The 27,765-nt window shown below is 36.6% G+C and overlaps 1 protein-coding gene across 1 annotated transcript in view; it reads right to left on the bottom strand.

The window, feature by feature from the left end:
* Positions 1 to 27,765, bottom strand: part of EPHA3 (EPH receptor A3) — a 405,932-nt gene that overhangs the window by 275,366 nt on the left and 102,801 nt on the right. Inside the window, exon 3 of the mRNA XM_052649018.1 lies at positions 7,132 to 7,792. Within this exon, the coding sequence (XP_052504978.1) occupies positions 7,132 to 7,792 (661 nt within the window). The remainder of the gene's footprint in view (positions 1 to 7,131; positions 7,793 to 27,765) is intronic.

Raw genomic sequence — 27,765 nt, 5'->3', positions numbered from 1 at the left:
ATGAAAAGACATTACCATTCTCATTTCTTCTCTCCAACTAAATCAAAATAGATAAAACAATTCATTTGCCAGGAGTAAAAATACGTATGTAAAGATCACAAGGCTCCCTTGGTATTAATGTGAAATTTCCTCACACCTCCAATCTTCAAAACACAAAAGTGTTATCCTGGGATGTAAGAACTATGAAGGATTTCCCAAATGAAATGAACCAAGTAAAATCTGACTGTCAATAACTGAAAGCAAATAGCACAGGATTTAGGTTTATAATTGAAAAATTTCAATGCTATCTTATTAAAAAGAGGTTTATTAACATACTATAATAACATCTCAACCTGTAAATTGACAATAGTCTCAACATCAAGCAAGTTTGTCAAAATCTGAGGAACATGGCCCAAAAAAGGTGTAAATCACACAAACACACGGTAAAATAAAAAAGATACTATGAGAGATAACATTTAAAGAAAGACCATATTTTAAAATGACATATTAGAGAAACTTCTAGAAAACCAAATCGGATGCACGATTTCTTACTTCCCTTACTAAATAATTATGTTACCATTAGTTTAACATTTTGTAGTTATTTATATGTGCATTTCTGTTTTACCAAATTCATCTTAATAAGTACTCTCTACATGGGAATTAGATGGGGAAAGAGTGGAAACAGTGTCAGACTTTATTTTGAGGGGCTCCAAAATCACTGCAGATGATGATTGCAGCCATGAAATTAAAAGACACTTACTCCTTGGAAGGAAAGTTATGCAACCTAGATAGCATATTAAAAAGCAGAGACATTACTTTGCCAACAAAGGTCTGTTTAGTCAAGGCTATGGTTTTTCCAGTGGTCATGTATGGATGTAAGAGTTGGATTGTGAAGAAAGCTGAGTGCCAAAGAACTGATGGTTTGAATTGTGGTGTTGGAGAAGACTCGAGAGTCCCTTGGACTGCAAGGAGATCCAACCAGTCCATCCTAAAGGAGATCAGTCCTGGGATTTCTTTGGAAGGAATGATGCTAAAGCTGAAACTCTAGTACTTTGGCCACCTCATGTGAAGAGTTGACTCATTGGAAAAGCCTCTGATGCTGGGAGGGATTGGGGGCAGGAGGAGAAGGGGACGGCAGAAGATGAGATGGCTGGATGGCATCACCGACTCAATGGACATGAGTTTGGGTGAACTCTGGGAGTTTGTGATGGACAGGGAGGCCTGGTGTGCTGCAGTTCATGGGGTCACAAACAGTTGGACACAACTGAGCGACTGAACTGAACTGAACTGAACCTTCCTGAAAGTTTTCTTTTTTGTATTTTCAGTTTATTTGGTATGCAATATCTGATCAATTCTTTAGCTGTTAACATTTCTTACAATCTTCCCGTATTTCCTCCCTCTAACCAGTATGTGAAATAGAAAGGTTCATAATTTTCCACTCTTACGTTTCCTGTGTCCAAGTTCCCCTAGCAAAAAAAGCCAGCAACATAAAGCATCTTAGTACAGAAAATTCTGTTTTCCTCGCATTCATCCCCTTCCATACAAATACACTTCCCTCAACACAAAACTTATTCTTACGTGTAAACTATTGACTTAGCTCTGTTTAATACTTCACTTAAAAATATGTTTTTTTAGAGGCGGAAACCAAAATATTTTAAAACACATACACACATTTTTGCACTATAAAGCAAACTAGTTTGGTAGTGATAATATTCATCTTTCTCTTTCTAGCATCCTTGGCAGGAGTTGGCATATAGTAGTCTTGATATATATTTAATAACTGAATCCATGGTCAAAGTATAACTTTACTACTTTTCCTCATTCCAGGAAACATGAATTGATCTAAAAGTTTGTATCAAGTACAAGACAAGTATAATGATATGGCTAAAATTGTGATCCTGCATAAAGATACCTTTGGTTTTACTTATAGTTCTGAAATCAATGAGCTTTTTGTCTAAAAAAAATTTTTCCTATCAGAGATTGTCTCATTTTCATCACTTAGTTTAATGAACTTAATCCCAAATATCCAGCTAGAGGGGAATAGATAATTTGAAGTATTTCATTACTAACATTGGAAAATGACCTACTAATGAAATTTGGATCCTTTATAAGACTTCTGTATAGAATAAGCTTAGAATACAAAAACTCTAATGGAACTTCTACACATTTGGGATTTTTGAGAAAATAACTTGATAAATAAATTATAAACCATTCCTTCTGGAATGCATAGGCTGAGTAAGATAGTTTCCTTTTTCCCTAACCAAAAGTTTCTAAGCACAATAATGATGGGTTCAAAACTCTCAATGCAGAGTCTTCTCACTATTAATGAAAAATTTCCATTATTAACTTTGAAATGCTCTAAGTTAATCTCTCCTTCTGTTTCCTTGTCAAGAAAGTTTGTACCTAGTAGATTTATTGGTCTGTGTTGCATTAAAATTATTCATTTATTATCTGTCTTTCATATCAGATTGTAAGCTCTGAGAAGGGAGGTACACTGACTTATTTATCTATGTTTTCTCACTGTCTGGTACATTATTGTTAGAACTTAGAGATTTTTAGAGATATTGAATTAAATTTGCTATACTTGTTGGCATACCTAAGTTGCTTGACAACTCATTTATCCAGTTTTGTTAGATATCACCTGAGCTAATCTTAGTCTTCCCATGGCATTTTGTCTAGTAATTCTTCTTTCTGGGATGATTTGGGAGAATGGCATTGAAACATGTATACTATCATGTAAGAATCGAATCGCGTCTATGTCCGATGCAGGATACAGCATGCTTGGGGCTGGTGCGCGGGGATGACCCAGAGAGATGTTATGGGGAGGGAGGTGGGAGGGGGGTTCGTTTGGGAACGCATGTACACCCATGGGGATTCATGTCAATGTATGGCAAAACCAATACAGTATTGTAAAGTAAAATAAATTAAAAAAAAAAAAAGAAGCTAGAAACAGAGAGCTGTGATAAATAAGCTGAAATAGATGGACCTTATATTGACAGATGCTTGGTTACTTTGTGCCAGTTGCCTATGGTCCTGCTCATCCTTTAATATACAACACTCTAACTTCAGTAGAATACGTGTCCTTGTGGGGTTTCCTGGTCTCTGCCACCATTGGACTGAAAAATGGGGAAGTGGTATCGGTTGCAGTTTCAACTGCAACATTCAGAATCAGACTGCCTGGCTTCAGATCAACTCCGAAAGAACCTAAGACAAGACATTTAATCTTTCAAAACTTTTTTTTAACTTCCTCATTTTAAAAATGGAGCTAATAATAGGACGTACTCATAGGCTATTTTGAGAGATAAGATAACTCATGGACATAACTTAGCAAATGAGCGCAGTTTCTGGCATCCAATAGGGGCTTAATGCATATTTTTAAATAATTTGTTGCCTTCTTACTATGCTTCTTATAATTAAGTAGATTCTCTCTAAATATTTCTTGAAATAAAATGACTGAGTCTTATTTTCCTCTGTTTTAGAAAACTGTAAACCTCTGTTTGCTGATCACTGTGTTATAAAATTACCCTGAGGTGTTTAAAATCTAGCCACATACATATGTTAAGATATTGTTCCATCCTTCTGTAAAATGAAACAAAACAAAACAAAAAATAAGCTCATGAGATACATGAAATGTATTTAGTTATCTTTTCATCTATATCTATTCTAAATAATACCATTCCTTTGTGTGCCTGAATTGAAGCCCTGCTGATAAAACAATGATTTGTGAGTCATAGCAAATGATCCTGACTCGTTCACAAGCTTAAAAACCGACCAGATTTTTAAAATTATAAAAGGAAACCGTAACAAACACCAGCACCACCACTGACAACAAAAGCAAAATTACAAGCCACAAGCCATGCTGGCCTATTATATTACCGGCTGTAAATTAATTGGTTGTGTATTAGATATTTAAGACATAGTAGACTTTGCATTTAAACTGACATATTAAAAAAAATTTGCTAATATACAGTTGATGGAGACTCAACACTACATGTAAATCAGCATGAAGTAGAATACCTTGACACATCCTCTAATAATTGGAATATACAAACTCGCTTTTACTGTGAAATAGGAGGAAGCCAAATAGGGAAAGAAGTACATCAAAGCTGTATATTGTCACCCTGCTTATTTAAATTATATGCAGAGTACATCACGAGAAATGCTGGGCTGGATAAAGCACAAGCTGGAATCAAGATTGCTGGGAGAAATCTCAATAACCTCAGATATGACACCACCCTTATGGCAGAAAGCAAAGAAAAACTAAAGAGCCTCTTGATGAAAGTGAAAGAGGAGAGTGAAAAAGTTGGCTGAAAACTCAGTATTCAGAAAATGAAGATCATGGCATCTGGTCCCATCACTTCATGGCAAATATATGAGGAAACAGTGGAAACAGTGGCTGACTTTATTTTTGGGGGGCTCCAAAATCACTGCAGATGGTGACTGCAGCCATGAAATTAAAAGATGCTTGCTCCTTGGAAGCAAAGTTATGACCAACCTAGAGACCATATTCAAAAGCAGAGACATTGCTTTGCCAACAAAGGTCCATCTAGTCAAAGCTATGTTTTTTCCAGTAGTCATGTATGGATGTGAGAGTTGGACTATAAAGAAAATTGAGCACTGAAGAATTGATGTTTTTAACTGTGGTGTTGGAGAAGACTCTTGAGAGTCCCTTGGATTGCAAGGAGATCCAACCAGTCCATCCTAAAAGAAATCAGTCCTGAATATTCATTGGAAGGATTGATGCTGAAGCTGAAACTTCAATTCTTTGGCCACCTGATGTGAGGAACTGACTCATTGGGTAAGACCCTGATGCTGGGAAACATTGAAGGCAGGAGGGGAAAGGGACGACAGAGGACGAGATGGTGGATGACATCACCGACTCAATAGACATGAGTTTGAGTACACTCCAGGAGTAGGTGAAGGACAGGGAGACCTGGTATGCTGCATTCCATGAGGGCACAAAGAGTCAGACACAACTGAGTGACTTAACTGGACTGAACGGAACTAAAATTCACCTGGCAACATAAGCAAATGGTAAGATATAACCCTAAGAACAAGCTGCACCTTTTAGTTACATTACTGAAAAGTCATTACACTTGTAAATTCCAATCATATCCCATTTGATCTTCTTTCTCTAATTCTACTATAATTAGTTCTTATTCAGCATATTTGTCTTCGAATAATTTGTTATTATGCATATGCATCTAATGCTGCAACTAGTATTTATTTGTTGAAAAAGTCTGATAATATATCATCACTGTGTCAAGGAGGTGCTATTAATATCTTCAATATAATAAACTATAAGAATCAAGGAAATAAAACTTTGATACAAATATTATCTCTAAGAGTAGTTTTGCCATAGAATATCATTGAGTAACATAATAGTTACTTTAAAGAAGTTGTTCGGTAAATTAAAATAAGTTTAAAAAACAAGCAATTCTGAATCTACTGTAAACTTTCTGAATACAATTTATTGTCACTTTCTTTTTAAAAATTCTACTAAAGTTTGTCTCAAGGCAGCATGTGATATTGGTTAATTATGTGCATATTTTATTTATTTATATTAACATTTCATGTGATCCTATTTATCTGGCTGACACATTTTTCTATTATATTCTTAAATAAGACACAAAGCATCATATAAAAATTATTTAAAATCTAAACAATGATTAGGTTCTTGCTCAATGGAAAAAATTGTGTGAGATGGTTCAGCGCATACTGATAATGATATTGAGACAGAGGCACATCTGTTCCTTTCCTGGTGTGGATATCAGAGACTGTCAGTAGAAAACAAACTGGAGGAAATAGTTTTTAAATTTTTCCTGACCTGTACTCAGTTGCTCAGTTGCATCCAACTCTTTGTGACCCCATGGAACATAGCCCATGAGGCTCCTCTGTCCATGGGATTTTCTCAGCAAGAATACTGTAGTGGGTTGCCATTTCCTCCTCCAAGGCTCCCTGATCTAAGCTTTTATTATTTTATTTAAAATAAATCCCACAAAGATAACACAAACAGTACCACAGTGATAAAATATAATTCAAAGTGGAATATAAAGTTTACTGAGGCTTCTTCTCTCCAAGCAAGTAGTAGCTAGTATGTTGTTTCCAGTTTAGAATTGTCAAAACCATATTTAGTAACAGTATTCTGATCTCTTGCCAAGGATCTAAATAACGTGGAGAAGTATCAGACTAGGGTGTATCATTTGCTGTCATTAAAAAAAAAAAAATCTATAAACTATCTATAGTTAAAAGCAAAATGCTATGTCCTGTTCAGATTCTGAGAAAGGTCAGTTTATATATAAAGTAGATTCATCTCTTTCACATGGACTTGAGATTTACTAAATGGCCACAAGTAGAATACCAAACTCAATTCTTTTGATTAAGTTAACAGCAACAAAAAGGTATTAAAACAGACTAGATTCCAAAGACTATAAATTTAAGTTCTCCCATGTATTGAAACATTTAAATTTTAATGATAATTTTTGTGTGTTCTTAAACACTAAACCTTGACTAATGCTAAATAACAAACTTTGGGATTAAGTGGAAATTATCATCTAATATAATCTTTTGTGGAAAGGAAGATCTTTTATTTGATTTTACTTACCATGATCAAAACTTTAAATAATTTAAATTATTCCTCTGTATACCAAAAACTGAAGCATCAACCCTGGATTTTTAAATAAAATATTTTTTATTAAAACACTAATGTTTTATAAGTAAATCCATATTTTATGCACAGATCACTGAAGAGACACTATTAATATATCTTATAGCAATGAATTGTGTATTACTCTGAGATTGACGAGCACAACCATAAATAGTCAGTGGAGAATCTAATTCTGTTAGAATCAGATTAGCTTAGTTCTTCCAATGCCATTTCTTCCCTCTACATAAAAGAGACAGAGGTTTTTTTTCCCCTTTCAGTTGGTCTAGTAGTATGTAGGTTAGCACCACATAATCAAATATGCTAATATTTGCACAAAATTATGAATCAACACATCAGGTGGGATAAATTTAGTCTATAAATAGTCTCTGTTTAGTTTGAGCCACATTTTGCTGCTAAGTGAAATGTGGTTTCATTTATTTCAATTACTCTACCATAAATTCACAAGTAAGAAGTACCACTCTAGGGAAAATAGAGAAGACTCTTACCTTGACACATGAAACCTCTTTCTTCATAGCCAGCATTGCAGGAGCACTTGCCGATGGGTACAAGCCATTCACCTTCTGTACTGCAGTACATCCTAGGAGGATCTTCCTCCTTAGAATTGTTAACACAAGAACCTCTAACTTCCACCAGAGATTGGGAATCCATGGGTACTGTGTCTGGAAACATAGCCAAATTCTTCACTGTAAACGGGCACTTTTTGAAGTACACTCTCACAGACACTAAGGCAACACAAGCACCAACATCTTGAAAAGCCAAATAAAATCCCTTTTTGTTGACAGGACCTACTTCTCTGACCTCAGTGTTGAGTTTAAGAATACGGTCCCCGAGATCCATTTGTGTGAAACTTTCATCAGCTGCAATGGTGTCAATCTTTGTAAACTGGTGTTCTCGGAATTTGACTCCATGATCGTCATCAGATTCCATGTAATACAGATTGAAAGTCTCCTTGCAAGTTCCCAAAACCAGTGGAATGCTATTGCAGTCCCGGAGAGTGAACTTTAGCTCCACATAGATCTTCTGAGCTGAGTTCCTGGGGATCCAGTTTGTCCTCAGCCAATTATTTTGACTATGATCCATGACATTGCACACCTGGTAAGTCCGGATAGGTGTGTAATGTTCATCAACACCACTGATCTCTTCCCACTTGAAGAATGAAAGAAGAAGAAAAAAAGAAAGACAGAATTAATGAGTTAAGCATGATGAATAATTGTGAATACAAGATGAAGGTGTTAATGACATCACAGAAAATACAAAACAAGCAAAAATACAAAACTTCACTGTTGCTCATTAAAGATCACGATGTACAGCAACTCTGTCACATTCTTATTTGCAGTTTTTATTATTCACAAGGTTCTCTGAGTTCTTTGACACAAAATAATTCAAAATTTTGATGAACACATTTGAATTTTACTGGAGTTTGTGTGATATTCAGGAAGAAGTTGCTTAGCAATTGATTGGACCTAGACAAACATCCTAGGATAAAAATGTTAAATCAGTCATCTCTAATAACATGATAAAAATTATTTTGTTGTATATTTTAGGGGATTTTTTTTTTTGGTTTGCTCTTTAAAAAGAAAAATAAAAATACCACTGCCTGGCACTTCTCTTTATTAAACTTTCCCCAATTTGGGCCAGACTTGGGTAAAATCAGTATATCACAAAGAAAGTGAATCTAAATTATTTCATTACCAGGTATCCTTATGCATGACATTATTAACATACTTGGTCATTTCAAGAAATACATGATGGAGAACTTTGAATTTCTGAAGTAAAAACGTGAACATGTCTCCATCCCATCTCCCCAAAATCCAACAAATAGTTATACATGTAGAACAGAGGATTTAAGTATAGTGAACATTTCAATTCTTAATATCTTTTATCCACATTAAATTTTCCACATGAAAGAAATACACGGCTACTTAAGTTGTTGTTATAGCAGTTTGGGCTATGATGGTAATAATAATAAAACTTTTTTTCATTGTAAATACACTCAAAAATTTCAAGACTTTTTAGAAAAGTTAAGCACTGCTTCTTTGATCCTTAGACAGGTTTTGAGAAGCTTTCAAGTTAGCATCACATTGTTTGTGTTATTTATGATTCTAAAACTATTATTCTATTTAACTGTTACGCCTATGTCTACACTCTATTTATACCAGGCCTAGTTATCTTATTGCTGCTAGGAAAGTACATCGTTTTCCATGTCATATTAGAGTTCTAATCTTCTATGGCTCCCCATTACTCATGTAAGAACTTCAAACTCTTCAGCTGGTATTCAAAGACTATTCCCAACTTACATTTATTTTTTTCTAAAAGTCTGAATTGAGATTAGAGAATTATAAGTTTCACTTATGCACATACTGTTCTTATCTCTGTGAACTCTTTTTTATGTTTTCAAAAGAAATGTTGGATCTTCTTTTGTTATGGTATAAAAAAAGAGCATTGGTCTCTGCTCATTTCTCTGTGATGCCTCCCATAACCTTAACGTGCTTAAGACACTTTCTGTTTCGTATAACACTTATTAAATATCTTTTTCAGTTTTAGATTTAATTCACGATACATCATTAGATTAGTTTAACATTGTTTCAAATACATTTGTTAGATTTTAGAGTTCTTTATATCCATTATAATATGCAGCACACAACTTCACTTTTTGGGAATAAAAGATGAATACAATGCATAAAAATTATATTTTTAATAATATATTTAGTAATAATTCAAGGAAATAATAAAGTTCATATTAGAGAATATATTTTAACTTTGTAAATAAATAAATGAAATCCTTGTGATGCCCATTATAAATGGGTTCCTAAAATCTTCTCCATTAAGAGATTTACTTATTTTCATAAGAAATAAGTTTTAAATAATTTTAACTAAATCAATGGCATTTAAAAAATATTAATGTATTTTCTACTTATATTTATTAAATACACATAGAAAATCCAATCCACAACTTCTAGTTACAAAGTGAGATAAAAATGCTATTTCTTTAAATTCACAATAACCAAAAGTAAAGAAATATGGCATTTATCTGGCCTTTGAACCTCATTAGCCAAAAAAATAATTATTTACATTAAAGTGTTTGGATTATCAAATCCAAGCTGCACCCTTCCCCACTACCAATGTGAGAAACACAGTTTTAAAATTCTTCAGTCTCATTAGCTCTCCTACCAATCTAAGAACAAACCAAAAGCAAATAATTAAACAGCACCACTTATTACAGTAACTTGGATCATCCAGGGTCTGGAATATTTGAGAAGCATTAATTTTCTGGAAGCAAAATTGGCTTGTCTTTATTGTCATGCCTAACATCCAACAAAGGAACCCATTTTGTTATTGTAGAAAACCCTAGAATAATATACAAGAAAATACTCATAATGTATTTTTAATAATCACCAGTTTATCATTTTCAAACAACCACTCTATAAATATATTATATGGACAGCTTTTAAGAACAAAAGTATATATGAGAGTCTCATTTCTGAGGATTTTACACTGAGGTGCCTATAAAAGTAAAGTCGTATTCAAAACCGAAATTAATGTATAACTTTAATATCAGAAAATTTAAAACCTGTGAACTGAGTTGAAGCTCAAAAAAATTGTAATGTTAAACAGTATTATTATGTTGCATCTTTATTAATATTACATTGATTCTATGATGGCACTGTAAAGTATAGAGCTAACAAAAACTCCAGAGAATAAATGCTTTCTGTGGGCATTTTACAGAATGTTAGATGATAGGCCTATTTGAAAATTAGCCAACTGACTTCAAAAATTTTAGGTCAGAATTTTCTTATCAGAATAGATAAGTTTGTAATTTGATGAATCAGTTGCAATTTTCTCCTGCTCTGGACAGCATTTTGTTAGACACCATACAGAAATGACACAGAAATGACACCATGTAAAGATTTTCACAATTCGATGTAAAATATGATTTTAATTATGGAGATATCAATGTAGTCTAACATTTCCCTTTGAATGCTAATTTGGCAAGCTATCACAAGCCCTTGAATGCAGAGGTACAAATTGCAAGAAGATAATGCAAACAGCACCAGCATGCTCTGTGCATAGAAAGGTTGCAGAGAGCAATTATCACTTCATTAATTTGTAATGAAAACCAAATTGCCTGTAAGTGATGGTGACTTGCCATCTCAGACCATTTGCAAAAAAACAGTAGATCTCTAACTCTAGCGTCTGCTGAAGACTTGTTTAGTTGCTCAGTCCTGTCCTTTTGTAACCCCATAGAGTATGTAGCCACCAAGACTCCCTGTCCATGGGATTTCTCAAGTAAGAATTCTGGAGTGGTGGCCATTTCCTCCTCCAGGGGATCTTCCAGATCCAGGGATCAAACCCACATCTCCTGCTTGGTAGGCAGATTCTTTATCACTGAGCCACCTAGGAAATTGCTGAGGACTCGAGAATGGAAATAAAATTCCTAAAAAAGCAGTTTTGCAACGGCAGCAACAGAAATCATTAAAGTGCTGTTGTAATTCTTACATTTTATAATTTAAAAGAATACTCATTTTACCCAATCTCCATACTCCAAGAACTACTGTCTACATTCATAAGTTATTAGAGGTAATATACTATCATAGTCATTGTGCCGAGGCCAATGTGAACAAAGAAAATGGGTGAATTAGAATTAGTGACATATAAAATTGGGAGGTACAAAGCATTTATCGCTTCATTTTTCTAATCCTAAGGAAGAATCTCTTCAAGGGGTGTCCAGCAGTAACACTGTCCAGCAGAAAGGGAAACAGAACTAGTAAGAACAGAACTAATAACGCAGACACAGAACTAGTGACTAGTAAGAACACGAATCCCTTCTAAAGCTCAAATTCTTCAACATCGATAATTCCAGGAACAGCCTGGCTCCCAGATTCTTACTATATAAATGTTTATCATTAGACCACAGAGACCAGAGTTGAATTTCTCTTTTTTTTTTTCCAGATTATTACAACTGTAAGAAAAACATTTGCCCAGACTTCTTTTCCCTAGAAGGATGACTCAGAATTCTATTCCTTGTAACATTAGCACCATGAGCCTCCTTATCAACAAAATACAGTGTAAGATGTGATTCAATTTATATTTTTTAGATAGCACAGCTTCTTGTCACTGAGTCAAATATGTATTTTGAGGGAAAACATATTTTTAACAATTAATCAGCATTTAACCTAATAACTCATTCTAATGAACCTCAATTATAGTAATAAAAGATTTATACTCATTGTTAACATTAATTACTCTCTTGGATACACTTTTTGCTACTTGCTAATAGAGAGTAGGAGGAAGTGTTTACATTTTCTTTAAAAGAGGGAGAACCTGTGATACAGTTAGTGCATAGGCTAACTTAAATATTTAGAAAGTGAGAAAAACCTTCGTGATTTACTTTATACAGTTTAAATCATTTCGTAGCAATTTGCAGATGATATTAAAAAAGAAAATGATACCAATATTCTTATGTTTGTAATACTACATTTATATTTCAATGGTGAATAAGAAGCACATAGTTCTGCACTTTAGAAAATGCTAATGTGACTAATGCTGCCCTTAATAACTACGAAAGTGAAAAGTGAAAGTGAAGTCACTCAGTCATGTCCGACTCTGTGGTTCCATGGACTGTAGCCTACCAGGCTCCTCCCTCCATGGAATTTTCCAGGCAAGAGTGCTGGAGTCAGTTGCCATTTCCTTCTCCAGGGGATCTTCCCAACCCAGGGATCCAACCCGGGTCTCGTGCATTGCAGGCAGATGCTTTACCCTCTAAGCCACCAGGGAAGTCCTCTTAATAACTGTAAGTGATATTAAAGTTGATTGATGTCATTCTTTCTCCTCTCCTGTTTCTACTCTTACATGTTATTCCTTTTGCACATATCATAGCTGTTTCAAAATGCAGTGTTCATCCTAGAAATATTTGAACACTTATCACACATCAGCATAAGCTCGGCAAGGCATAATCACTTACAGGAAGATGTCACTGGCAAATGTCAGACCCAGATGTATGTAACAAACTCACTATATTTCCATCTATTATTAAATAGCATTTTCTTAGCCAATAGGCCTCAAAAATATATATACACACACACACACACACACATGTAATAGTATTATATTAAAAGGTAGAGTAAAATAAAAGAGTTGAGACAAATGAGAAATAGAATCTGGGGGTTTGGGGCACTTTGTTGGTGATGATTTGGGGTCAAATCAGAGAAATACATTTATAACCAGAGGACTGAGGAGAGATAAGATGAGGATTTGATATTGAAAATTCAGCATCAGCAACAAGGTGCAGGCCAAAGTCTAAAGATAATGATGCCCAGAAGGTAAGTGCCTGAAACAGCATATCCAGTAATCTTAATGATAATGACTACTATCCATCCTCCCACCCACCTTTAACTCCTAAGTAATTAGCAGAAATTTGATAATGGTATTACAAATATCTTGTTGAAAATAGAGAGGACAATGTCTCAGTTTGAGTACAGTATACAGAAAAGAGATGGAAAACCAGGAAAGGAAAGAAAGACCAGAGATTATTATTGAGGAAAGCCATATTAAAAAGCAGAGATATTACTTTGCTGACAAAGGTCCATCCAGTCAAAGCTGTGGTTTTTCCAGTAGTCATGTATGGATGAGAGAGTTGGACCATAAGGAAAGCTGAGAGCAGAATAACTGATGCTTTTGAACTGTGGTATTGGAGAAGACTCTTGAGGGTCCCTTGGACTGCAAAGAGATCCAACTAGTCTATCCTAAAGGAAATCAGTCCTAAATATTCGTTGGAAGGACTGATGCTAAAGCTGAAACTCCAATAGTTTGGCTGCCTGATGCAAAGAACTGACTGATTGGAAAAGACCCTGGTGCTGGGAAAGATTGAGGGCAGGAGGAGAAGGGGACAGCAGAGGACAAGAGGGTTGGACGGCATCACCAACTGGCTGGGCATGAGTTTGAGCAAGCTCCGGGATTTGGTGATGGACAGGGAAGCCTGGCATGCTGCACTCCATGGGGTCGTAAAGAGTCAGACATAACTGAGTGACTGAACTGACTTCGGAGGATAAGAGAAAGAGTTAGGACCAGGAAAATGTATCATCTCTGTTTGGGTATTGGGTAGGCCCTGGTACATTCTGTAGTTAGAACAAGATGCTGGCTATTCAAGGCAATGTCTTCTGAAAGTTTGAGCATGTGTGGGGGTCCTTGGGTCCCCATCAGTGCCTACTTTGGATTCTCTGTCTTTACTCAGCACTTTACAGCCACATATACTTCCATCTTCAGCCTCAGGATTTCTCAGTTCCTGCTACCCTTAGACTGAGGCAAGAACAAGGGCAGCCTCAGCTTCACCATTCTAGGCCTTTGATTTTAGTAATTCTCCTCCATGTTGGGGCTGGTTTAGTGGTACAGTATTGCGATCTCAGGGCTGTTGCCACATCTTTGCATCTGTGGAAAAACATCCCACATTTCTGACTACAGTCTGTCAAATTTCCTTACATCAGAGGTTCTTATTTTTGGCTAAGCATCAACCAGAGACCCTTTAAAAAATACTATTTCATAGGTGTCTATGCAAAATATTTCATTTTACATTCCCTAGGATATTCGGATTTGAGTAGGCGACTCCCTAAGGTTGGGAACCAATGTTCTATGCCCTTTGGACAAATTTTGCCCTCAACTTCACCTGGCAGCATATTCCACTATCAGCTTCCAAGACTTCCTTTTTTTTATATTGGAGGATAATTGCTTTATAGTGTTATGTTGGTTTCTGCAGTTCAGTTCAGTTCAGTCACTCAGTCGTGTCTGATTCTGCAACCCCATGGACTGCAGCACACCAGGCCTCCCTGTCCTTCACCAACTCCCAGAGTTTATTCAAACTCTTGTCCATTGAGTCAGTGATGCTATCCAACTGCTCATCCTCTGTCATCCCCTTCTCCTGCCTTCAGTCTTTCCCAGCATCAGGGTCTTTTCAAATGAATCAGTTCTTCACATCAGGTGGCCAAAGAATTGTAGCTTCAGCTTCAGCATCAGTCCTTCCAATGAATATTTAGGACTGATTTCCTTCAGGATGGACTGGTTGAATCTCTTTGCAGTCCAAGGGACTCTCAAAAGTCGACTGGTTGGTTCTCCTTGCAGTCCAAGGGACTCTCAAGAGTCTTCTCCAACACCACAGTTCAAAAGCATCAATTCTTTGGCTCTCAGCTTTCTTTATAGTCCAACTCTCACATCCATACATAACTACTGGAAAAACCATAGCTTTGACTAGACAGACCTCAGTACATCAATGTGAAACAGTCATAATTATATATCCCCTTCCTATTGAGCCTCCCTTCTGCCCACTATCCTACCCCTCTAGGTTTTCACAGAGTGCCAGTCTGGGCTCCCTGTGTTATACAGTAGTCTCCCACTAGTCATCTATTTTACACATCGTAGCATATATATCTGGAGAAGGGTATGGCACCCCACTCCAGTACTCTTGCCTGGAAACTCCCATGGACGGAGGAGCCTGGTGGGCTGCAGTCCATGGGGTCGCGAAGAGTCGGACACGATTGAGCAACTTCACTTTCACTTTTCACTTTCATGCATTGAAGAAGGAAATGGCAACCCACTCCAGCATTCTTGCCTGGAGAATCCCAGGGACGGAGGAGCCTGGTAGGGTGCCATCTACAGGGTCGCAGAGAGTCAGACACGACTGAAGCGACTTAGCAGCAGCAACAGCAGCAGCAGCAGCAGCGCATATATTTCAATACTACTTTCTCAATTTTCTCTACCTTCTCCTTCCCAAGACTTCTGAATCTCCTCAGAAACTGTTTCTACGTCTATCTTTCCAGATAGTTTGCCTCTGTTTCTATCGAAGGCCCTATTGCTCAGCCCTCATCCCATGTGTTGTTGATGCCCGATTTGCTGAGGCCCAGATGTGCCTTATGTAGAAGCTCACCTGAATAACCTCATCTTCTACCTCCCACAAAGATTTGTAAGATTATTATAATAAACAGCATAAGTCTAATCATATTGCTTTTCTATCTCACATCTGGTGGTAAATGCAAAATGTGTGCATTACAAAAAAATGTAAACAGTGTGTGTGGGAGGGCTACCTTCAGTCACATATCTCTCTTGGTGTGAATGCAAGACAACTGGTTTTAGATATGCTGCAGTTTTTAGAGTTCACTATAATTTGGTAGTCTCCTACTGTGATTTCTGAAATGGTTTGTAATTTTTTTAAGATGCCTCTATAACAGTGGTTTGCACTCCATGAAGTCGCTCAGTCGTGTCCGACTCTTAGTGACCTCATGGACAGCTGCTGCTGCTGCTGCTAAGTCGCCTCAGTCGTGTCCGACTCTGTGCGACCCCATAGATGGCAGCCCAACCTGTTACAGCAGCAGCTGTCCATGATGTTGCTAAGAGTCGGACACAATTGAGTGACTTCATGTTCATTTTCACTTTCATGCATTGGTGAAGGAAATGGCAACCCACTCCAGTATTCTTGCCTGGAGAATCCCAGGGACGGGGGAGACTGGTGGGCTGCCGTCTATGGGGTCGCACAGAGTTGGACATGACTGAAGCGACTTAGCAGCAGCAGCAGCATAATAGTGGTTTAATTTGATTCCACATGCATTTATTGAATGTTTCTATATGCAAAGCCAAGGTTAGAAGCAGCAGATGGTAAAACAATAAGTAGAATGTGATTTTTGCTATCCAGAAATTGGTGCTGGAAGGAAGGGCATGAGTATTACGCAAGGCAGACGATGATACGTGGTCCATTTGAGGTGTTGCAAGAAGCTGTGGGGAAATAAAGGATTACTGGTGGAAGGGGGTTCTGGAAAATCACTAAAGAAGAAGAAATGGAAAGGTAGGATGATTAGAATCTCTACAGGTAGAAATAGGAGGGTTCACTGAAAGAAAGAGTGTGAGCAAACAGGAAGACCCGTGAGGACAGAACCTGTGTAAGGAGCAGGGTTCCAGTATGACTGGAATTTGGGGCACTGAGCAGCCAGGAGGTGGACAGTTACTTAAAAAGAAAGGACTGGGCAAATTTGGGAATGTCAGATGATATATCTTTACTTCATTTGCTGAAGTAAAGGTTCGATCCCTGGTTTGGGAAGATCCCCTGGAGAAGGAAATGGCAACCCACTCCAGTACTCTTGCCTGGAAAATCCCGTGGACTGAGGAGCCTGGTAGGCTACAGTCCATGGGTTTGCAAAGAGTTGGGCATGACTGAGTGACTTCATTTCATTTGCTACCATGAAAAACTCCTGAAAAGAGGCACATGGTTTGCTCCAGACTGGGAGTTGGTTCTCCAAAGAGAAGGAGAAAGAGGGGATTCAGAAAGACCTCTGCAAGTTCCAGAAGAGAATTCTGAAGAAGATCACCTCTGCTGAATGTATGACCATTGAACATATCCCAAAGATTATAAAGAAATATATTTTTTGCTTATGAATTTATATATGATACAGCTACACATGCAGAAAGGAACACAGCTCATTATACTATAATTTTGTGACTACTAAAACATTTCAGAAAGATTCCCGTTTGTACTGAAACACTGCAAACAACAACAGAAAAAAAATTAAAGATACATGTATGTAAATAAATGTTTCTTTCATGTTTCTTTTGTAAAAAAATAGTGTTTTCATTAGATTCCACATATCTGATTTCAAGAACATCTGATTAATATTTATTGAATAACTACTACCTACCAAGCTCTCTTCAAGAAAATTAGAGATACCAAGGGAATATTTCATGCAAAGATGGGCTCGATAAAGGACAGAAATGGTATGGACCTAACAGGAGCAGAAGATATTAAGAAGAGGTGGCAAGAATACATGGAAGAGCTGTACAAAAAAGATCTTCACGACCCAGATAATCACGATGGTGTGATCATTCACCTAGAGCCAGACATCCTGGAATATGAAGTCAAGTGGGCCTTAGAAAGCATCACTACGAACAAAGCTAGTGGAGGTGATGAAATTCCAGTTGAGCTATTTTAAATCCTGAAGGATGATGCTGTGAAAGTGCTGCACTCAATATGCCAGCAAATTTGGAAAACTCAGCAGTGGCCACAGGACTGGAAAAGGTCAGTTTTCATTCCAATCCCAAAGAAAGAAATGCCAAAGAATGCTCAGACTGCCACACAATTGCACTCATCTCACACGCTAGTAAAGTAATGCTCAAAATTCTTCAAGCCAGGTTCAGCAATACGTGAATTGTGAACTTCCAGATGTTTAAGCTGGTATTAGAAAAGGCAGAGGAACCAGAGATCAAATTGCCAACATTCACTGGATCGTTGAAAAAGCAAGAGTTCCAGAAAAACATCTATTTCTGCTTTACTGACTATGTCAAAGCGTTTAACATAGGGTTATGTTTATTGTGTGTACATCACAGTAAACTGTGGAAAATTCTGAAAGAGATGGGAATACCAGACCACCTGACCTGCCTTTTGAGAAACCTGTTTGCAGGTCAGGAAGCAACAGTTAGAACTGGACATGGAACAACAGACTAGTTCCAAATAGGAAAAGGAGTACGTCAAGGCTGTATATTGTCACTCTGCTTATTTAACTTCTGTGCAGAGTACATCATGAGAAATGCTGGGCTGGAAGAAGCACAAGCTGGAATCAAGATAGCCCAGAGAAATATCAATAACCTCAGCCATGCAGATGACACCAACCTTACGGCAGAAAGTGAAGAGTAGCTAAAAAGCCTCTTGATGAAAGTGAAAGAGGAGAGTGAAAAAATTAGCTTAAAGCTCAACATTCAGAAAACGAAGATCATGGCATCTGGTCCCATCACTTCATGGCAAATAGATGGGGAAACAGTGTCAGACTTTGTTTTGGGGGGCTCCAAAATCACTGCAGATGGTGACTGCAGCCATGAAATGAAAAGATGCTTACTTCTTGGAAGGAAAGTTATGACCAAACTAGATAGATCTCCTTGCAGTCCAAGGGACTCTCAAGAGTCTTCTCCAACACCACAGTTCAAAAGCATCAATTCTTCAGTGCTCAGCTTTCTTTATAGTCCCACTCTCACATCCATAAAAAAAAGCAGAGACATTGCTTTGCCAACAAAGGTCCGTCTAGTCAAGGCTATGGTTTTTCCAGTGGTCATGTATGGATGTGAGAGTGGGACTATAAAGAAAGCTGAGCACTGAAGAATTGATGCTTTTGAACTGTGGTGTTGGAGAAGACTCTTGAGAGTCCCTTGGACTGCAAGGAGATCTAACCAGTCCATTCTACAGGAGATCAGTCCTGGGTCTTCACTGGAAGGACTGATGCTAAAGCTGAAACTCCAGTATTTTGGCCACCTCATGTGAAGAGTTGACTCATTGGAAAAGACTCTGATGCTGGAGGGATTGGGGGCAGGAGGAGAAGGGGACGACAGAGGATGAGATGGCTGGATGGCATCGCCGACTCGATGGACGTGAGTCTGAGTGAATTCTGGGAGTTGGTGATGGCCAGGGAGGCCTAGCGTGCTGCAATTCATGGGGTCGCAAAGAGTCGAACACGACTGAGTGACTGAACTGAACTGAACTTAACGGAACCAAACTCTATATTGATAATATTTTAATGAAGAAGATAGGAAAGGTACTATCTTTAAGGAACATACCATATTTATGTTAAATCCATTGTTATATCCATTTTTATTTTGTATCCATTTGTATGTTATATGCATTTTCATTTATTTCTTTGCTCATTATTCTTTCTCGCCTTCATGGTTTCTGGTTTGACTTATTTTTCTCTTCCAAACATTTAAGTGAAAGTGAAAGTTGCTCAGTTGTGTCTGACTCTTTGTGACCCCATGGACTATATATATACACTCCATGGAATTCTCCAGGCCAGAATACTGGAGTGGGTAGCCTTTCCCTTCTCCAAGGCATCTTCCCAACTCAGGGATCGAAACCAGGTCTCCTGCATTGCAGGCAGTTTCTTTACTAGCTGAGCCACAAGGGAAGCCCCACCAAGCATTTTGCTCTGTGCCTAAAACTAAATACCTCATACAGATTTACTAAAATCAGATATCACGTGATGAGCTAAATGTTAAACTCACATAACTAACAAAGCTTAGAAGTATGCTTTGGGGTGCAGAAGGCATTGATTTTTAAAAATAAATACTCTGGTTAACTATGTGTTAAAGAGTGACCTTAACCAATTAAATATAAGGCATATACCATGTCTATAAGAGTTTTGTAAAAATAAAAATTAAAAAAAGAATCAGGAAATGAATTTCTACAAAATGTGTGTTAGTAAATTTATGATAAAGATTTTGAAATGTATAATAAAATTTTTTGAAAGATGAAAAACAATCTTAAAGTTTGAGAGATGGTGGGTGGCAAGGAAAAAAACTTTCCAAAATAACGCAAAATGCTTAAAGATCTATCAAAAAGTGAATTTCCAGCCAGAAGAATGAGCTTGCAAAAGATATGATACATTAAAATATAAAATATACCATGGGAAGGTCATATCTACATTCTTCACTGTCAAAAGTTTTCAATTAAACCTGCTATTTGAATTTACTTTTCCTGTGAGGGGAAAAGTACCAATGTAATGAAAGACAGGAAAAGTAAAATTTTCACTGTAGAGGTTTGATTTTAATGGTGAAATATTTCTATTTATAATGTAAAAGAAACATAATTGCAAAATGTTATTTTTAGAAGTATAACCATGAAAAAATTTACCATTAGTCTGAAAATTACTTTCATAAAGAGAAAGCCAAAATAGTTTAAAAATCAATTAACTTTTTATCTGTTCCATAAAGTTGGAGGAAATTGTTTATATTTATCAGAAAATTTTCACTCTTTCTGTTGCTATATAGTCAAATAACTACACTTTTCATACTTTAAATTCCCCTTTAATGTCAGGGAGTAAAACAATGAGACTATCATGTTTCCAATTCTTGGAAACATATTTAATATGAAATTGCCCAATAAAAAGGTAATTTTAGAATTCAGTATAACTGCTTGAAAACGTGGGGTAAAATTCCACGCACATTGGCTTAACTTGTCTAGACTGAAAACTGTGTTAAAATGGACATTTACAGAATTATTACAAACGGTCAACTACTTAGAAATTAATGCATAGCAGTGACAGCAGTACATTTCATACCAGTTGTGAGATTCATGTAATTTCCTGCTATGATAATGGGTCACAGACACGGTAATTCATAGCAATTTATGATATACCTGTGGAGCACTCACAGTGACGGAAATGAAATTAACTCGTGTCACTGTGGAACATATGCTGAGTTTTACACATTTTCAGATAACTCAGTTTATTTTTTAACACAATATGTGTAATTCCTGAAAGCAGTTTTCTGAAATGTAACCTGCTTTATAGCAACAATTTTAAAGCTGCGGACACATCTTTGGTTACTGGGTGGCAACCCTGTTTTATAGGAACATTTTAAATCATTTATCCATTTAGTATCTTAGGAAGGCCAGCTATCTTAGTGTCTAAGCTCTAGATACAGGCAGGTCCTAGGTTTGAAGCCTACCTTTGCTAGTTAATAGGAGGTTTAAGAGCCTATGATCAAATTCACACAACTCTAAAATGCGAAAAATCATAGTAAACTCTTTCTAGATACGTGAACAAAAGTAGACTATCCATTTTAAAACAATTGTAACAGTGCGTGGCACTTGGGAAGCAGTAAACGAATATTATTCTGCTAAAGTTAACAAAAAATGTCATTGGGATATATGGTTTTTTTCTTATAAAATAATAGAAGTGTATTTTAAATTCAAGATTTATCTATTTTCTATTCTTATTTCACTAGTCTAGAGATTTTTCAAATTTATTTAAGGTCACCACAGTCTCTGACAAGTGTAATTTGTTTTACTCTTTCGAAATTCAATAAATATAATTAATGACAAAAGTCAACTGACTATATTGTAAATGAGCCTGCTGGCTATTATCTATGATAAATATGGTATTCCATGTGGAGTAAAGTTTTGCCAATATTATTCCACACTTTTTTAGGTACTATAGTTCTGTAACAGTTTTAGACAATTGACTTCAATTCCTTTCACTATTTGTTTAAATGGAAAGTATATGATCCATCTGTATATTAAGAGACATGTTTTAATAAAAATATGTATTATTATCATACTATGCTTTTCATTCATACTGGTCACTGTGTTAAGTCTCAGTTATGTCATGTCTAAATTGAGATGATAATAGTATCTTTCTTACAGTATTGCTTAGTTTCTTAACAGATTATATTGGCACTTAATAAGTGCTTACATAGTTGTCACCTGCTAAGTAAAACAAATATTTATTAAGTACATATATGTTATAAACTTGTTTTCTAGTACTACCGTTATGATAACGGTGCAGAAGTCAAGGTTTCCTGACCTTGATAAATCTTAATCATAAGAATGGAAATATGTTTGTGTAAGCTTAATGTTAGACAGTCATTCATTTATTCAATAGAAATCCACCGAGAGCCAGGCACTCTTCTATTTCCTGGGGACCACTTTCTCCATGGGAAGAATAACAGTAAAGTCATCAGTGTTTTAATGGAGCTTATGCTCTCCTTGAAAGAAAACAGAGAGTAAATAATCACACAGACACATGAAAGGTAAGCTGACGATAATTATTATAAAGAAAAACAAAGACAGAATGGAAGACTATAGGTGGCTTGACGAAACGACATTTCAATAGGGTAACCAGAGATAAGTTCTCACTTTTGTAGCCACTTGTTTGAAATGAGTAGCCAGGCATAGAGAATACTCGAGGATACAGCATCGCAGACTGAGAGAACAGAAAGAATATGAACTGTGAGATTGAGGGTGGTGGTATAATTAAAGCGTGTCAAGGAGGCTGCTGTGGCTGAAACAGAGTGATCCAGCAGGGAAGGGGTGAAACCTTATGCCTGAGAGGGAGTTGACTACAAAATCAAGTAGGTCCATGCTGGCCGTGCGAGAGACTTTGGATTTTATTGTCAGACAAGGAGGAACTCAGCATATGGTTTGGACAGAGGAGTGACACGATTTGACACAAATAGGCCTACTGTGTGAAAAATACATTGTAAAGATCAAAGACCTATGATGTGAGATCATTAGGAGGTTATTACAGTGACAGAGGATAGGACATTATCGGTAAAAGAGGGGAGAACAGATTCTGGAGCTCTTTCGGTGGTAGATCCAAAGGGCTTGATGATAGGCGGAATGCAGGACTTTGGAGAAGGGTGGAGACCGCGACACATACACACACTCAAAGAATGGCAACAGCTGATGTGATACCAGAGAAAGAGGACAGAAGCCAGCATATAGGTGAGAAACTTAAATGTAAGTGGAATTTTGACTAGTGAGAATGGGTGATGATGGTTAGAAAGAGGAAAAATAACACATTCTGGGCAGGGGAAGCAATGTGTAAAAAGACATAGAAACACAAAAACATCCACTGAGTTTGGCTATCATGAAGCTGCTAAAGTGAAAGATGGAGCTAGTCTTTCTTTGATTAATTTGACTCATATTAGACACTTGTTATGTACTAGGACTCTATTTCCTCTGTTAGGGACTCTGTTTAGGGACTCTCAACATTTAGACTTATTATTCATTGCAATAAAGTGCAGTGAATAAATGGTCAGAAATCTGTCTCCCCAGGAAGCTTACATTCTAGCACCTGTGAAGTTACTTCAGTCCTGTCCGACTCTTTGCAACCCCAAGGACTGTAGCCCACCGGGCTTCTCTGTCCATGAAATGTCCCAGGCAAGAATACTGGAAAGTGAAAGTGAAAGTCACTCAGTTGTGTCCGACTCTAGTCCATGGAATTCTCCGGGCCAGAATACTGGAGTGGGTAGCCTTTCCCTTCTCCAGGGGATCATCCCAACCTAGAGATCGAACCCAGGTCTCCCACATTGCAGGCAGATTCTTTACCAGCTGAGCCACAAGGGACTGGGAGTGGGGTTGCCATTTTCTTCTCCAGGGAATCTTCCCCACCCAGGGATTGAACCCACATCTCCTGTGTCTCCTGCATTGGCAGGCAGGTTCTTTAACACTGAGCCAGCTGGGAAGCCTGTGCGGAAGAATTGGTGGAGTTAAGTCCAGTCCTGGGATCTGAGCAGAGGACTAAGAAGACTCAGCCTCTCCATGGGATCCCTCTGGTTTCTATGAAGAGAACAGCAGAGAATTAGAGCAGGAGTGGACAATGATTGTGTGGATAGTATGGAATGTAACAGAGGATTTTCTCATCACTCAGGAGATTCAAACAAATATAAGATTTAGGGACATTACTTTGACAAGAATATTAAGGATGGGTTGGAGGAGGAGTGGAGGGAGATGAATTGAAGAAATTGTAGTTAACCCATTATTGATTCCCAGCAGCAACACAGTTCCACATAATCCATTTGCTGAATGAGTAAATGAATGGGTTAATTTTTGAGGGCAAGTAGTATTTTGGTGGTAAAACTTAGACTTGGCAATTGATGGGTATTTGCTTTGAAAAAAATGAAAACCTGATAATGACTCTGAGTCAAGTTAACATTTGATAATCGTATTGACCATTTTATGAGGCCATTACAGTAATGGGCTTTCCCAGCAATGCATCATTTTATCCTGCAAAACCCCTGTGCGGCAGGTTCTATCATCAATTAATTCTACAGAGAAGACAAAGGAAGCTGAGGAAGAGACTCAACTTCTCACCCCAAATCACACAGCTGTAAATGGTGGAGCCTTGATTCAAACCCAGAACTCTTCCATTCCAAAGCCTTTCCTATTTTCCACTAATCTGTTTTGATGACTTGGAAATGAAAGTCATCAGCAGAGAGGGGCAGCAACATAGGTGCGACAGGTTATGTGAAGAAGAGGAACAGCTGTCTTTAACGTAAGCTGAGCCTGATGTGTCAGTGAGAAACATAAAGAAGTTTGCAAAAGTTGGCACGTTACCCAGAAGTCAGTAGACATTCAGATTTTGGAGTTGCATAATCAAAGCTTTGGAAATGATTGAGATGATTTTTAAAATATATAAGACAAAAGGAATTTTAGAAACTGTATTTTGAAATGCTTATATTTAGAGCTTAGAAAGAAAATGATGAGCAGATGAAAGAAATGGAAATATTATAAAAATTGCTTTTTCAAAGCATTCATGTTGAAATGTTCCCTACATTAAAAAAGTTTTTTCAAGTTAAGTATAGTAAATACTGCTAGAAAAGGAGCATTCACAGAGGTAGAAGTAGAACAAGAAGAAACCAAGTCAGAGATACCAGATCAGAGAATTTCAAGAACTTTGTGTTTAATATGAAGAATACCTTAACATGAACAGCATATGGTCTGAAAAGAATGAACTTGTTAGCAGAAGGATTCAGGTGACTTACAAAGATTTTTTTTTTGTTTTCTTAAGTAGCAGAGGTTTTTAGAAAACTTTCTGGTATTAAGGAGCAGACAGCAGAGAATACATTGAAGTAGCAATTGTAGTCTTTTACAAAACAATATAATTGAACAGAAAAGATTCAGTGATTCTCCAAAGAATGAGCCTGCTGTAATGCATTTTACCACATACAGAGACCTAGAGACTTTCTTCACAGGTGAGAAACTGACATCTGGAGAAATACAAGTGTCCAATGTTACAATGCTAATTAGGGACCAACACAGACCACACAAGATCCTGGTCTTATTCTCAGTCCTGCATTAGTGCTCATATACCACACTATCTTTTTGCAAGAGAGAAAAGACAAGTCTTAATGTCAGTTTTGATAGAACTCTGGTTCACTAGTTATGTATATGAAATTTTAACTAGAAATTTCCCTCATTATGGGCAACGACTGATGAGTTTGAAACAGTAGGTGGGATCTAAGGTCTCAAGCAGGGTTGGAACCCACATTCCCTAAAGTGGAAGCATGGAAATTTAAGCACTGGACTGCCAGGGAATTTCCTGCATTGCTATATTTTCTGTTGTTGTATTTTTAGATGAAACTCATTGCTTTATTAGATTTTCATTTTCTAAGCATATCAATTTATCTTCTTTATACCATGTTTTAACATGATCTGAAATATTGATTTTTTTATTTTTTATTTTTATTTTTGAAATATTGATTTTTTTTAAAGAAAATCTACATATTTGGGAGAATATTTGAGAATGGACTTAACCTTATGTCAGTCCTGACTTACAGAAAACTGTAAACAAATCAAAACTGACAAACATTCCACTGTGAAAATTATCATGATTATAACTGTTCTATAACATAGTGTATTCAGTTTCATAGCCCAAAGTGAATGTGATTATAATCAAAAACAATGAAATAAGTTGGGATCTTAAATATTCACATGTCCAGAATTAGAAATAAGTGTTAACACATAAAGTTATAACCATAAAACTTTAGGGGTGAATTAAAATTGAAACATTTTGAGCTTGGAAAAATGGTTCAATATTGTTTAGCTAATATTTAGATACCAAGTAAACACACTGGAATAAACCTATCAAGCTAAGTAGTATGTATTCAGAACAGTATTTTGTATAAAAAATACTACAAAGAAAAAGCAACTGACCTAATATAAAATGATCAAGGACATTTTTCTAATGACAAATTAAATTGTGCACAATAAATTATCAAGTTACAACAATTGTGACCACAGTAATGCCAAGGCCACTATCAACTGAAAAAAGTTATTATCTTGAAAGCAATTTGAACATTAAAAGAATTATACCCCAAAATAACAGCCAACTACATGTTACAGAGTTCTTGTTTTCTTTGCTCATAGTCTGACCATTTGTTTATTTATGGTATCTCATATTATCTTATAAATGCTTCACATAAAGAGAAGGCATTGAACAACATATATTATTTTGTGGTTTCGAATATTATAATAATATAAACTACAACTTTGTTATTATATCTCTATTCACTATCCAAATAAATTTTAGTACAACTGTCTACAAAATATTTTAGAGAATATTCAATGATGAATTCAACATTTAGGTATAAATAACATACGTGACAACACACAATTAGTAGAAAATAATTTTCTAAATTCTGCTTCTAATTTTACAGAAACTGATGATCAGTTTCCGCTTTCCTGATCAAATGTGGCTAATGCGGGTATATTTCAAAGCAGTTTGTGCTGGTTTAGCAGCTGGATGGCTCCTAGAATTATTTTCCTAATATTTCACGCCTCCAGAATTCTTCAGTGTCTAGAACTCTGTGGCACCCAAACTGAGAACATATACTAGCTTGTTTGCTATATTATGATCCTATTTAAAATATGGAACCCATGTAGTTTCTGGGGGATTAAGAAGGATTATAGTACTATATTGAAGAAAATTAACTATAATATTAATTAACTACAGATCACTACAAGTACACTGGAAAGAAAATATTCTGATAGGATATCCTAGTCAAATTTATACTCTGATTAACTGAGAAATAATTCCTAAATCTACAACTCTTTGGTTGTTATAAATGACATTTAGCATTTATTTCTACTTTATTATACATATATAATATGTATTATATGTATTGTATACCACTTTACACTATATATGATATGTGTATATACACAAAAACATATATTTGGTTCTGATTTTATATATAGAATATTTTACATTTATTTGTATTCATTATCATAATTTACTGCTTTAAAATTTCAGCCTTATTTTGAAGACAAGTAACCCTTTATTCCTATAAATCTGGATCTGAGAAAAGTCTAGAGTATATTATTTTCAGTATCAGCAATCTACCAATAGTATTATAGATGGCTCAACCTAAGTTAATGAACACTATATTGCATAATATGCTTTCTAGACCAATGTGCCTAGGATTCTGCCCTTGGATTTTGGTCTTCTTTCATTAGGCTTGCCTGCTGCTGCTGCTGCTGTTAAGTCACTTCAGTCGTGTCCAACTCTGTGCCACCCCATAGACAGCAGCCCACCAGGCTTCCCCATCCCCGGGGTTCTCCAGGCAAGAACACTGGAGTGGGTTGCCATTTCCTTCTCCAATGCATGAAAGTGAAAAGTGAAAGTGAAGTCATTCAGTCATGTCCGACCCTCAGCGACCCCATGGACTGCAGCCTTCCAGGCTCCTCCGTCCATGGGATTTTCCAGGCAAGAGTACTGGAGTGGGGTGCCATCACCTTCTCTGTAGGCTTGCCTAGTCCCCAACATAATCATGCACTGACAGTTTTCAATTGAGCAGATAGTTTTCCAAGTTTTGATATGTAT

Source organism: Budorcas taxicolor, chromosome 1, assembly GCF_023091745.1.
Source record: "Budorcas taxicolor isolate Tak-1 chromosome 1, Takin1.1, whole genome shotgun sequence".
NCBI classification, from domain to species: Eukaryota; Metazoa; Chordata; class Mammalia; order Artiodactyla; family Bovidae; genus Budorcas; species Budorcas taxicolor.
This window is presented reverse-complemented; position numbering and strand designations above follow the sequence as displayed.